Source organism: Chroicocephalus ridibundus, chromosome 19 (genome assembly GCF_963924245.1).
Source record: "Chroicocephalus ridibundus chromosome 19, bChrRid1.1, whole genome shotgun sequence".
Lineage (NCBI taxonomy): Eukaryota > Metazoa > Chordata > Aves > Charadriiformes > Laridae > Chroicocephalus > Chroicocephalus ridibundus.
Genome location: NC_086302.1, coordinates 5,708,699 through 5,719,516, shown reverse-complemented (window position 1 = coordinate 5,719,516; position 10,818 = coordinate 5,708,699). Strand labels below are relative to the sequence as shown.

Below are 10,818 nucleotides of genomic sequence, written 5' to 3'. Positions count from 1 at the left end.
CTTAGATTTTAAAAAGGGCTTCTGCCGTGCGTGGCACGGGGGGGCCGCACGGCCGCCCTCGCGGAATCGACATCAAGAGATTTCGGAAGCACAATTTTTGCACTAGGGGGTCGCCGGTAACCGCTTGTTCCGGCGCCCTATAACCAGTTGGAGTCAGAAAAAAGGCAAGCGGGGTGGCTGGTCAGGGGGGCGATTGCGGTCGGCGGTTGTGGCGGGCCCGCAGGGAGGCGCGAGAGGTCAGCGTACAGAGAGAGAGAGATATATATATACGCGCATATATATTTAAATAGGATTGTTCTTAAAAACACTTTTTCCCACCCACCCCGTACACCCCCCCCAGGACTGTGGGGAAGGTTCGCGGCTGAGCGCCGCCGCTGCGTGCTCGCCCTCCTCACAAGGCTTCGTGGTACACGTGCGAGAGGGGACAGTCCCCCAGCTGGGCCCCCTCGGGAGAGGGGACGTCCCCCGCAGTCCGCTCCGTGCCCCTGTCCCCAGGTCGGGGGGTGGGTGCGTCGTACCCCACCGGGGGGGTGCAGGGGAGCCCCGTGATGCCGCGGGTGCCATCGGGCTCGCTGAACGGCGTGGCGTACTCGGGCTCAGGTGGCAGCGGCTCAGCATACTCGTGGTATTTTCCCGGCACGTCATAGTGGCTCATGACCAGCGGCAACGTGTAGCCCTCGTCCAGCAGCGGCTTGAAGGTGGAGGGGCCCGTCTGGCTGCTGGGGCTCAGCTGCACCAGGTCTGGCTCGGCGTACTCTGCGAGGGGGATGGCGGGCTCTGAGTTGGGGACAGCACGACTGTCCCCACAGCAGTCATGGTGCTGTTCCAGATGTGGGTGGGATGGGGGCACCCGTGGGTGGGATGGGTGGAGAAAACGGGCACATCTGGACCCCGGGGACTGGGAAAAGCTGGGCAGACAGGCGTCAAAACGCACGGGGATGGGCATGTCCCTCTGCCCCAGCACAAAGCAGGGCTCCCAGTGCCCTCTGGCCACCTTCCAATGCCCGCGGCTGTGTCTGAGGTGGAATAATAATAAAGATAAATAATAAACCCTGACAGGATCTCCCTGTTGCGCAGGACCACGATGAAGGACAGGGGTTGGATCAGAGTGGTGCTGGGGGAAGAATGGGGACCCCAGGGTGCAATGAGGGGATCATGGCTCCAGCTCTGGGCTGAGGGACCTGTTTGCGCCCTGATGCCCCCATTACCTGGTGAATGGGTCTGGCTGAGGTCCGCCGGCACTGCTGCCGTGGGGAAGGAGGCCAGCGCAGAGCCGGGGGGCGGCAGGCTCTGCAGGGAGCACACCGGGCTCGACTCCAGTTTGGGGTACCCTGAGCAGAGAGCAGAAAGCCCTGGTTGTCACACGTTGTCCCTTGGGGACAGGCAGCACCATGCCTGGGGGCAGACTGGTGCCCCATGGGTGGGATGGCTCAGGGGTCTGCAGCAGCACTGGTTAAACCAGCTGCACCCCTCCTGAATTTGGTCCCACGGCATGGCAGGACCCTGGGGGAGGGGTTGGGGACACTTTACCTTTCGTGATCCCGCAGCTCAGCTCCGCCGCCGGCTTTCTGTCAAGGAGAGAACGAGATGGGGGTGAGGGGTCCTGACCACCCCATGCCCATCATCACCCGCTGCACGGGAGGCTGCACCATTTGATACCCGGTGAGGAGCCAAACAGAGCCACCGGGCTTTCGGAGGTGGCAATGCCGGGTCCCCTGAGGCGAAGCAGGGGCACGATGGGACCCACCTCTTCCTGCGGCAGAGGAACGCCAGCAGCAGGAGGCTGGAGCAGAGGAGCACGAAGCCGCCAATGAGCAGCATCACCAGCAGTGTGGAGCCTGGGGAGGGAGGACAGCGTCAGCCCCCAGGTGCTCCATCCCACCCCTCTGCACCCATGGGTGCCAGGAGCCCACCCGGGGCCATGAGAGAAGGAAAATCAATGTGTTGTCATGGAGAATTCTTAAAGCCCAAGTGGGTCCATCCGTGCCTGGTGCACCCACAAGACAAGGCTGGGCCCCAAGGACAGCCCCCCATGGCACCCACCTGCCTTTTCCGGGTCCAGGGCGACACCGGGGATGGGGGTGTGGCTGGCCGGGCGGCTGGTGGGAATGGGGACCTCCTTGGGGACGCTGGGCACTGTGGGACAGAGCAGGGACCGTGAGCGTGGCACCACTGCCCGGTGCATGGGGAGACAGAGATCCCCAGGGGCCGTTTGGGATGTAGCGGGGTGCGGGTGACAGCTCTTGCCGAGGGGCTCACCATAGGGCCGGGGCGCGCGGACCCGCGCTGGCTGGCACCCCACCAGGGCCACCTTCAAGGCCACGCGCTGGTGCCAGCTCTGGGGTGTGACACGGATGTAGCGGGCTACGATGGGGGGGATGAAGGCGTTGGAGACCTCCCCATAGCTGTCAGCGTTTCCTTCAAAGACCTGCCAGAGGGGCGAAGAGGGCACCGATGGCCACACATCCATGGGCAGGGGGACTGTGCCCCCCGCCCTTTGTCCCCTCCATGCCCACCTTGTCCTCCTGGCCACTGCTGCCTCTGTAGGGTCTCCAGTTCTTCCCGTCACGGCTGGAGGAGACCCGGTAGGACGTCACGTAGTAGTCATACTGCTCAGAGGAGCCCTTCGTGATGATGCCTGTTGGTGCAGGGAGAGCCCGGGAGGGGTCCCTGCTGTCAGCTGTGGGGTGTGGGGCTGCAGAAGGGCTCAAGGGGACAACCCTGCGCCCCAACGTGCCCCATTGCATGGGGCAGAGCTTTCCCAGCTGGAATAACCTCCATCTCTGGGATACCCAGGTCTGCTGGGAGGGGACAAGGGGGGCAGGACATGTCACCTCCCCCTGGGGAACCCCTCCAGGGGCTCCCTCCGGCCCCGGCAGGGCACTTGGGTGGCAGATCCGAGTGCTGGACCCCCCACTCTGCCCCCAGGAGCCGATAACCTCCGGCCCCGGCTGCCAGCCCCGCATTCCTCCCTCCTCCAGCCTCCGGCCGGACAATGTCCCCATTTTCCTCCCCGCAGTCGCCAGCCGCCGCTGCACAAAGCCCCTGCTTTCGGCAGGCTCCGGCCGAACAAAAGGCGCTCGCTGGCACCAGATGCAAGAGCATAATATTAACTTGTTCGTCCCAGAAACGGCTGCGGATGAGGGGGGGCACAGGGACAAAAGGAGGACAGAGGACAGCCGGGGGGGGTTGGTGCTGTCTGCATCCCAGTTTGCACCAGTAAAACTATGGCACAAGGAGCTCCAGTCACTCCTGGGTGTTATGGGGGGGGTTGCAACTGCTCTGGGCGTTTTTTTGGGTAGTCAGTGAGTCTGGCACCCACGTCACCACAGGGAGGACAGTGGTCAGGGTGGTGGGGGGACAGGGATGGGATCCGCTGGCCGGCACTCACCTGTGATGTTCCTGCGGGCGCCCAGGTCCAGCTCCAGCCAGGTGCTGTCGGAGCCCGGTTCGGCAGCCCAGGAGTGACCGGCGGTGCCAAGCGCTGCCCGTTCGGCCACCCAGGCTCGGTCCTGCCCCAGCGCGTCCACCTCGAGCCACCAGGACGAGGCGTTGAAGGTGGCCACCTCCAGTACATCACCGCAGGCTGGCAACGGGAGATGGCAGGCTGGGAGCCCGGGACACCCAGCCGAGCACAGCATGGGGGTGGCACTGGGTTTGGCAGCCAAAATAGTGGCTTAATTTTAGGGGAAATGGGAAAAAATACCTTTGTGGAATATGAGCCGCTTCTCGGAGAGGGATCCCCTGTGGGGAAGAAAACGGGGGAGCATCAGACAGGGGTGTCCCCAGGTGAACAAACCCCAAGTGTCTCCAAAATCAAGGGGTGGCAGGTCCCCGATGTCAGCATGGACATGTCCCACCGCCAGGTGTGGGGTGCAGCCGGGCTCCCCACCTCCCCCCTCGCCCACCTTTTGGAGTGGAGCCCGTTGGCGAAGGCCGACTCGTAGAGGGTGATGCCCTTCTCCCGGGCCAGGGTGACCTGCCCGCCCAGCTCGTCCGCAATCACCCCGGCATGCACGGCTGCCTTGCACAGCACCGAGGTCTGCGGGGAGCAGGGGAGGGGTGAGAGCAGCCCCCCACCCCCCCGGCCCGGCCCAGGTTGGTCCCTGCGGTCTGCTGGGGGGTGACAAGCAGTAGCCACGTGTGCTTTGGACCGTCCCTGGTGCAGGGGTGCCCCGCTGGGCTACTTACGTCCCGGTAGCCCTGGCTTGGGTTGCCCCAGATGTCCCCGTCGATGTCCTTGCAGCCCGCGGGGCAGTACACGCTGAAACACGTGGCAAGGGGGGGGTCAGGGCTCGCTCCCATCCGAATGCCCCCTGCACACCCGCTTTGCTCCCCATCCCACCGCGGTTGCACCCCAAGAGCCCTGGGGCAAGCGCAGCCCGAGCCCCCGGGAGAGGGATGGGGACGAAACCGGGGCTGATGGGGACCGGCAGCCATGCCGGGGTGGGGGACGCCAAAGCAGGGACCGCTCGCACCCCCTGGCCACTCACCTGACGTGCTCCTGGGTGTAGTGGGTGCCTCGAACCAGGCAGGAAACCAGGTCTGCAAGGCAGGGACAGCCCAGGGTGAGGGACCCCCACCGGCCCCACAGCACCCACCCACCTCTGCCCCAGGGCACGCTGTCCCAGAGGGGCAGAGAGGGATGTCCCCTCGGTGCCTGCACCCATTGGCCCCATGCTGGCAGCTCTGCCTGATATTGGGGTCCCAGCTGGCTGGGGGTCCAGGGTGCTGTGGTGGTGGTGGGGGGGTGTCCCAGCTGGCTGGGTGGCCTGGGGGTCTCCCATGTTGTGCCCCAGCCAGGCAGAACCTGGGTCTTCAGGGAGCTCAGGGCGATGGGAGCCCGCCCTGGCATTGGCAAAGAGCTGCCTGCGCCCCCAACTATGCCCCCCCCATGGGCTGAGACACAGCCGGGGGGGATGTCTCTGCATCCCTGGGGGATGCTCCCCCCTACCTGGGTGCTGCGAGGTGGCGTAGGACAGGAGGAGGCCTCTTCCCGAGCGGTGGCTGGTGCTGTTGAACAGGACGGTCATGGCGCTGGAGTTTGTCACCAGGAGCGGGGCAGTGGGGACGGCGTTCCTGCAGAAGGGCCCTGCGGCAGGGATGGGGCCGTGGAGAGGATGGGGCTCCCCAGGGACAGGCACAGGCACCCAGACCCCAGGGTGTCACCTCCCCTGGCTCAGCCCTCACCCGGGCCAGGGGGTCTCAGGCATTTGCGTTGTGCTTAGGGTGGTCCCAGCCCCAGGGTGGTCCCATGCCCAAGGTGGTCCAGCCCCAGGGTGACCTCATGCCAGGGTGGCCCCGTGCCCAGGGTGGTCCAACCCCAAGGTGGTCCCAACCCTAGGGGGGGCCCATGCCAGGGTGATCCCATCCCCAGAGCAGTTACATCCACGCTATGGGGGGGGATCTGGGGCACAGCCCCCCACAGCTCAGGGGGATGACCACAGGTCGGGGGATGACAGGCCTCAGGCATGGGGGTCAGAGCTGGACCAGGCTACTGGGGAGGTACCCCGAGATGTCCCCACTCCCCCCGTGGGGACAGATGGGCTCCCGGCTGGGCAGGGACCCCCCCACCGCTTCCCAGAAACGTTTCCCCCCAGGGCCTCTTCATTCCACCACGGCTGCAACAGACGGTGCAAGTGGCCACCAGCTCTTACCGGGCGCCTGCCACTGCGTCCCTTGCTGCCAGGGCTGGCACGGACAGCGTGGCCCCAGGGGACCCCGAAACGGGGGCTGTGTCCCTGTCCCCTCTCCATCTCCCCTTTCAAAGGCGCCGCCAGAGCTGCCTCCTAAATCCCCCCCGTTTAATCCAAATTAATTTGCAGTCTCCATCTCCCTGATTAAAACTTCAGCTTAGCGAGCAGGCAGGTTCCTTGGGGACATCCCTGGCCCCAGATGTGGGGACATCCCTGGTCCCAGCCAGGGACAAGAGGTGGCCCCAATCCCCGAATGCCATCACCCCAGTGCCCCCCATCTTTCTGCTCAGTGTCATGTCCATCACCGGGGCCTCAGGGCACCCAGAGATGCTTTGAGCAAATGCCATCATTGCCCTGGGGACAGGGAGCTGTGTCCCTGTGTCCCCATGGCAGTGAAACCCCCCCAGCAGGGTTGTGTCGTGCCTCAGTTTCCCCACCCCGACCCGCACCCTTGCCCTGCCTGGGGCACATTTAACCGAGAGGCTGAGCCTGGGGCACGTGGGACGCGCAGGGATGTCACAGGGTCACAGACACGATGGGGGCTCTGCATGATATGCAAATGACATGCATATGAGATGCAGATGTCACGCACGCACAGATTTCCCACCCACTGCCGGATTCCAGCGCTGCCCTCGGCAGACGCTGCCGCGGTGCTGCCATGTCTGGTGCGGTGCCCACCCGGCCGGTGGCTCCGGAGACCCCCTGGGTGCTGGGGACCCCTCGGCCAAGCCGGGGGCTGGAGGCCACCACCCCCATGGGGACCCCAGCACGTCCCCAGGCAGGATCAGTCCGGGCGCCAGACGCAGGGTCTGAGTCAGCGGGAGGGAGCTCACAGCCTCCGCCTGCGCCGGCCACTTCCCGAAAAACATCTGGGACTTCTCAAGGGCCGGCGTCAGCCATGGGCGAGGGAGCCGGACCCTGGCCTGGCCCCACGTCACCCCCCCATCTGCTGGCACGCACGGCCCCAGCGAAGGCACCCAAAGGGGCTGGGGGTGCCTGGCCACCTCCGCCAGCCCCCCGGGAGCATCATCTGGGGGTCCCCCCTTTCCCGCCTTGCTCCGAGACCCCCCAGCCTGGGCCAAGCAGTCTCTCGGCTTTGGCGTCCCAGGGGATGGGGACAAATGTGTCCCCAAGGCCACGGCAGAGGAGAGGGGGACCAGGGACCTCACATGCTGTCACCCCTCCGGGTACCAGCCCTGGAGAACAGAGAAAATCCCAGTCCTGGGAGCAGTGGTGGATCCAAGCTGGCTCCTTTCCGCCCCACGTTTCCCATAGCGGTCCCTGCCCCTCACCGCACCTCGGGGCTGCTCCTCCATCCCACCCCATCGGCACCCCAGTACTTACGCTTCCTCCCCTCCTCCCAAGACATCTCCCCCAGCATCCACTGCGCTCCCCGCGCTGTCAAATCCCTCCAAGACCATTAAATATCTCCAGGAAAATCCTGGAAGCGTTTAGGCAGCGGCTGGATGGACAGAATTCGTTCATTGGCAGCTGCATGTGGTCCCAGGTGGGTGCCCCCCTCTCCGGCTTGGCAACAGCCCCCTCCTCGGGTACCCCCCTGCTCAGATACCCCCCTGCTCGGATACCCCAATCCTCAGATATCCCTCTCCTCGGATATCCCTCTCCTCGGATATCCCCCTCCTCAGGTACCCCCCTCCTTGGCTATTCCCCTCCTCAGATACCCTCCTCCTCGAGTACCCCCCTCCTTGGATATCCCCATCCTCAATTATCCTTCTCCTTGGATATTCCCCTCCTTGGATATTCCCCTCCTTGGATAACCCCCTCCTTGGGTACCCCCATCCTTGGATATTCCTTTCTTTGTGTATCCCCCTCCTTGAATACCCCTGTCCTCAAGTACCCCCCTCCTCGGGTACCCGCATCCTTGGGTAACCCCCTCCTCAGATATCCCCCTCCTGGGGTACCCCCATCCTAGGGTACCCCCTTCCTTAGATATCCCCATCCTCGGATACCCCCATCCTCACATACCTCCATCCTCACATCCCCCCTCCCCATGAAGAAAACAGCTAAAAAGCTGGATTTTCCTGACCTTCTCCTTATCCAGGACTTTACGTAAAGTGATATTTCCCCCACCCAGCCCCATCAGCAGCCGCTGCCTCAGTTTCCCTGGAGGAGACCCCCCCCCTTACCATAGGTGGTGTCGGCCTGGGGGTCGGCGAGCAGCAGGGAGCTGTGGGCACAGCGCTCGGAGGGCTCCAGGTCCACGTCCCCGAATGCCAGGAGGAGGGAGGTGCCCGGGGGGGCGTGCAGCCGCCAGCGGCAGGCCGTGTGGTTGGGGTAGGTGCCCGGGTAGTTCTTGGAGCTGAGGGTGCCACTGTAGGGTGTCAGCAGCGTGTGGCCGCAGCCATCCCCTGCGGAGAGACGAAGGAGGGGGACACACTCAGCCAGGGCGCTCCCTGCCTCAGTTTCCCCACTTGGCATGGCCCTCGGGACACCCCACTGCCACCTGCAGCCCCTTCAAATGTTTTCCTTGTTTGAAACATCACTTTCTGGGGGCTTTTCTGGCCGCTCCCCCCGCCAGGGATGGGCCCTGAGGGGATCCAGGGATGAAGCTGCCTCAGTTTCCCCCACAGCCACGCAGTGCAGACCTGCACCTCTCCATCCCCCAGGCCGGGATGACCCCGATTTTGGGGGCTACAAAAGGATGCGAGGAGGAAATAACTGTCCCCGTGGCACCGAGCAGCCCCCGGGAACCCCCGGCTGCAGCCTTGACCTTGAGGGTGACCTTGGGCAGCTGCATCCCCATCGCCTCCTCCCCTGGGCGATGCCAGCACCCATCACAAAAGGGGCTTTTCTCCGGGCTCGCCGCCCCCGGCCAGGAGGGAATATCCTGGAAACTTGAGTTGAAAGTGTCCGGCGGGGATTTCTGGTGGAGCCGGGGCAGGATTGGGGCACGGGGAAGGGCAGGGAGCGGGAGAAGCACTGCTCAGCCCCTCTGTGTGGGCTGGGGGGGTCCATCATTAACCCCCCCTCCCCACATTCCCCAAAAGCTGCTGCTCCTGCCAAGCATCATCCCGGCGCAGCCAGAAAGAAAAGCGATGGCGGGCACGGCTTCGCCCCTGCCTTGGCTCCCCTCGCCGTCGCCGGGAGACGGCACAAAGCACCGGCGGGGGAAAATCCTGCAGGGATAAAAAAAAGGGGGGGCCGGAGGCGGAAGATGCCAGCCCCCCCCACGGAGCCCACTCCTGCCCAGCCTGCGGGAAGGGCCAGTGGCCAAACCGGGGGGGTTTATCCTGTGAACACCCCCTGGGCAGGGATTTGGGACCGGGTGAAATCCCTGATTTTCCGGCCATGGCTGCGCAGCAGCCCCCGTTACGGCAGAGCTGGGAAGGATCAAGCCCTCCGGGGCTGGGGGGGGACACTGGGGACAGGCCGGATGGGGGCAATGGCACAGGGGACCCTGGGGCTGCCAGGAAAGTGGCTCCCAGAAGGTCTGCTGTGCCGGAGGGAGAGAAATTTGGGGTATTTGGGGGGAATTTCCAAAAAGGAAGGTGTGAGCCATCACGATCTGCATGGAAAACCAAATTTGCCAAAAAAAATAGTGGGAAAACTGGATTTCTGCCGGGTGAGGGCGAAGCTGTGGCCCCCGCTGGGGCCATCCCTGCTGGGGATTTGTTTGGTTTCTCACAGGATGCAGGAAAGACACAACAGGGCGATGCTCCGGGAAAAGTCCGGCACGCTCCCGCCTCCGGCATGCTGCCACCCCTGAGAGAGCTGCCCCGTGTTCCCCCCCCGGGGCCTTGGGATCTGCTGGAATCCTGCTGTGGGACAAATCCCAAATCACACGTGGGTTCTGTCCCCCGTGATCCCCTCCTGGCCCCGTGCCTCAGTTTCCCCTCCCTGGGGACGACGCTGGGGATGTCCCTTCCCCGTCTCCTCGCTCTCGGATCAGTTGGGGACGAGCTGCGCTAGGGAAAACCGTGTCCTGGGGACGAGGTTCGGCTGAACATCCCCGCAGGGCCTTCCCGCTCCCCGGTGGGTGCGAATCCCCCTGGATTCCCCACAGCATCCCCGGGATGGAGCCCGTTACCGGGAGCTCACCGTAAGCTCCGGCGATCATCTTACACCGGGGCAGAGTCGGGCTCCCGGGAATTAGGGATTGCCGGGGAAAGTCCTGTGGCGGAGCCGACACCGGGACCCCGGGACCGGCGGCACCCTGGCACCGGGAGCGGGATGGGACACGGGGCGGGGGCTGCGGGGAGAGCAGGCGGGTGCGGGATCGGGGTGATGCGGGGTGGGGGAAGCAGCGGGGAGCCTGTCCCGTCCGGTACCGGACAGCGGGGACCCCGTCCCGGATTGGTACCAAGGCAGGAGGACAGATGGGACCCCGTCCCGGATCGGTAAGGGAGCAGATGGACGGCGCGGACCCTGTCCCGGTGTGGTCCCGGTCCGGGGACAGCGGGGACCCTGTCCCGGATGGGCACCGGGGCGGACGGACGACGGGGACCCCGTCCCGGTGTGGTCCCGGTCCGGGGACAGCGGGGATCTCATCCCGGATCGGTACCGGGGAGCCCGTCCTGGTGCGATCCCACTCCGGACACAGTGAGGAGCCCGTCCCGCACCGGTACCGGGGCAGGGGGAGCCTGTCCGGTCCCGGTCCCCATCCCGGACCCAGCCCCGGTCCCGGTCGCGGCGCACGGCCCATCCCGTCGCTGGAAGTGTATCCCCGGGGTTGTCGGTGCGAGCGGGACTCCCGGTGCCGTGTCCCGGTGCGGGTTCCCCCGCCGCCGGTGCCTCGCAACCCGCACTCACCCTCCTGTCCGCCGGCCGGGCGCATCCCCAGCGGGCCCAGCAGCAGGCAGCGGCGGAGCAGCGCCACGGCCAGCGCCCCCCGTGCCGCCCCGCCGCCCGCCCGCATCCTCCCGCCGCCGCCGCTGCCGGCCCCGCCGCGGCCCCGCCGCGGCCACCGCCCCGCCCCGCCCCGCCCCCTCCCAGCCCCGCCGCTCCCATTGGTCACCGCCGCCCGGCCCCGCCGTCTCTATTGGTCCGCCTCGCTGTCAATCAAGTGGGGCCGCGAGGCGCCGCGGAGGGCTGTGGCCGCTAGGGGGCAGCAGGGCGCCGGGCGCGCGGCGGCCCCTTTAAGGCAGGCGGCGGCCGGAAGTGC

The 10,818-nt window shown here is 65.8% G+C and overlaps 1 protein-coding gene and 1 non-coding gene across 3 annotated transcripts; one reads left to right on the top strand and one right to left on the bottom strand.

The window, feature by feature from the left end:
- Positions 1-10: 10 nt before the first annotated feature.
- Positions 11-140, top strand: LOC134525425 (U11 spliceosomal RNA). The gene has a single exon (XR_010073770.1). It is a non-coding gene; the product is annotated as a U11 spliceosomal RNA (small nuclear RNA).
- Positions 141-327: 187 nt separating this feature from the next.
- Positions 328-10,621, bottom strand: LOC134525352 (discoidin, CUB and LCCL domain-containing protein 1-like). 2 transcript variants are annotated; one of them, XM_063356148.1, is made up of 15 exons: positions 10,467-10,621; positions 7,844-8,065; positions 4,955-5,092; positions 4,494-4,545; positions 4,192-4,264; positions 3,909-4,042; positions 3,707-3,744; positions 3,392-3,586; positions 2,517-2,680; positions 2,260-2,428; positions 2,044-2,136; positions 1,748-1,838; positions 1,531-1,568; positions 1,209-1,331; positions 328-756 (listed from the first exon to the last, which is right to left on the bottom strand). In XM_063356148.1, the coding sequence occupies exons 1-15, from the start codon at positions 10,570-10,572 to the stop codon at positions 392-394; spliced, it is 2,001 nt and encodes a 666-aa protein (XP_063212218.1). In that variant the 5' UTR covers positions 10,573-10,621; the 3' UTR covers positions 328-391. The 2 variants fall into 2 exon arrangements, with proteins under 2 accessions (XP_063212218.1, XP_063212219.1); XM_063356149.1 differs by having other exon boundaries at positions 2,517-2,638.
- Positions 10,622-10,818: the final 197 nt, after the last annotated feature.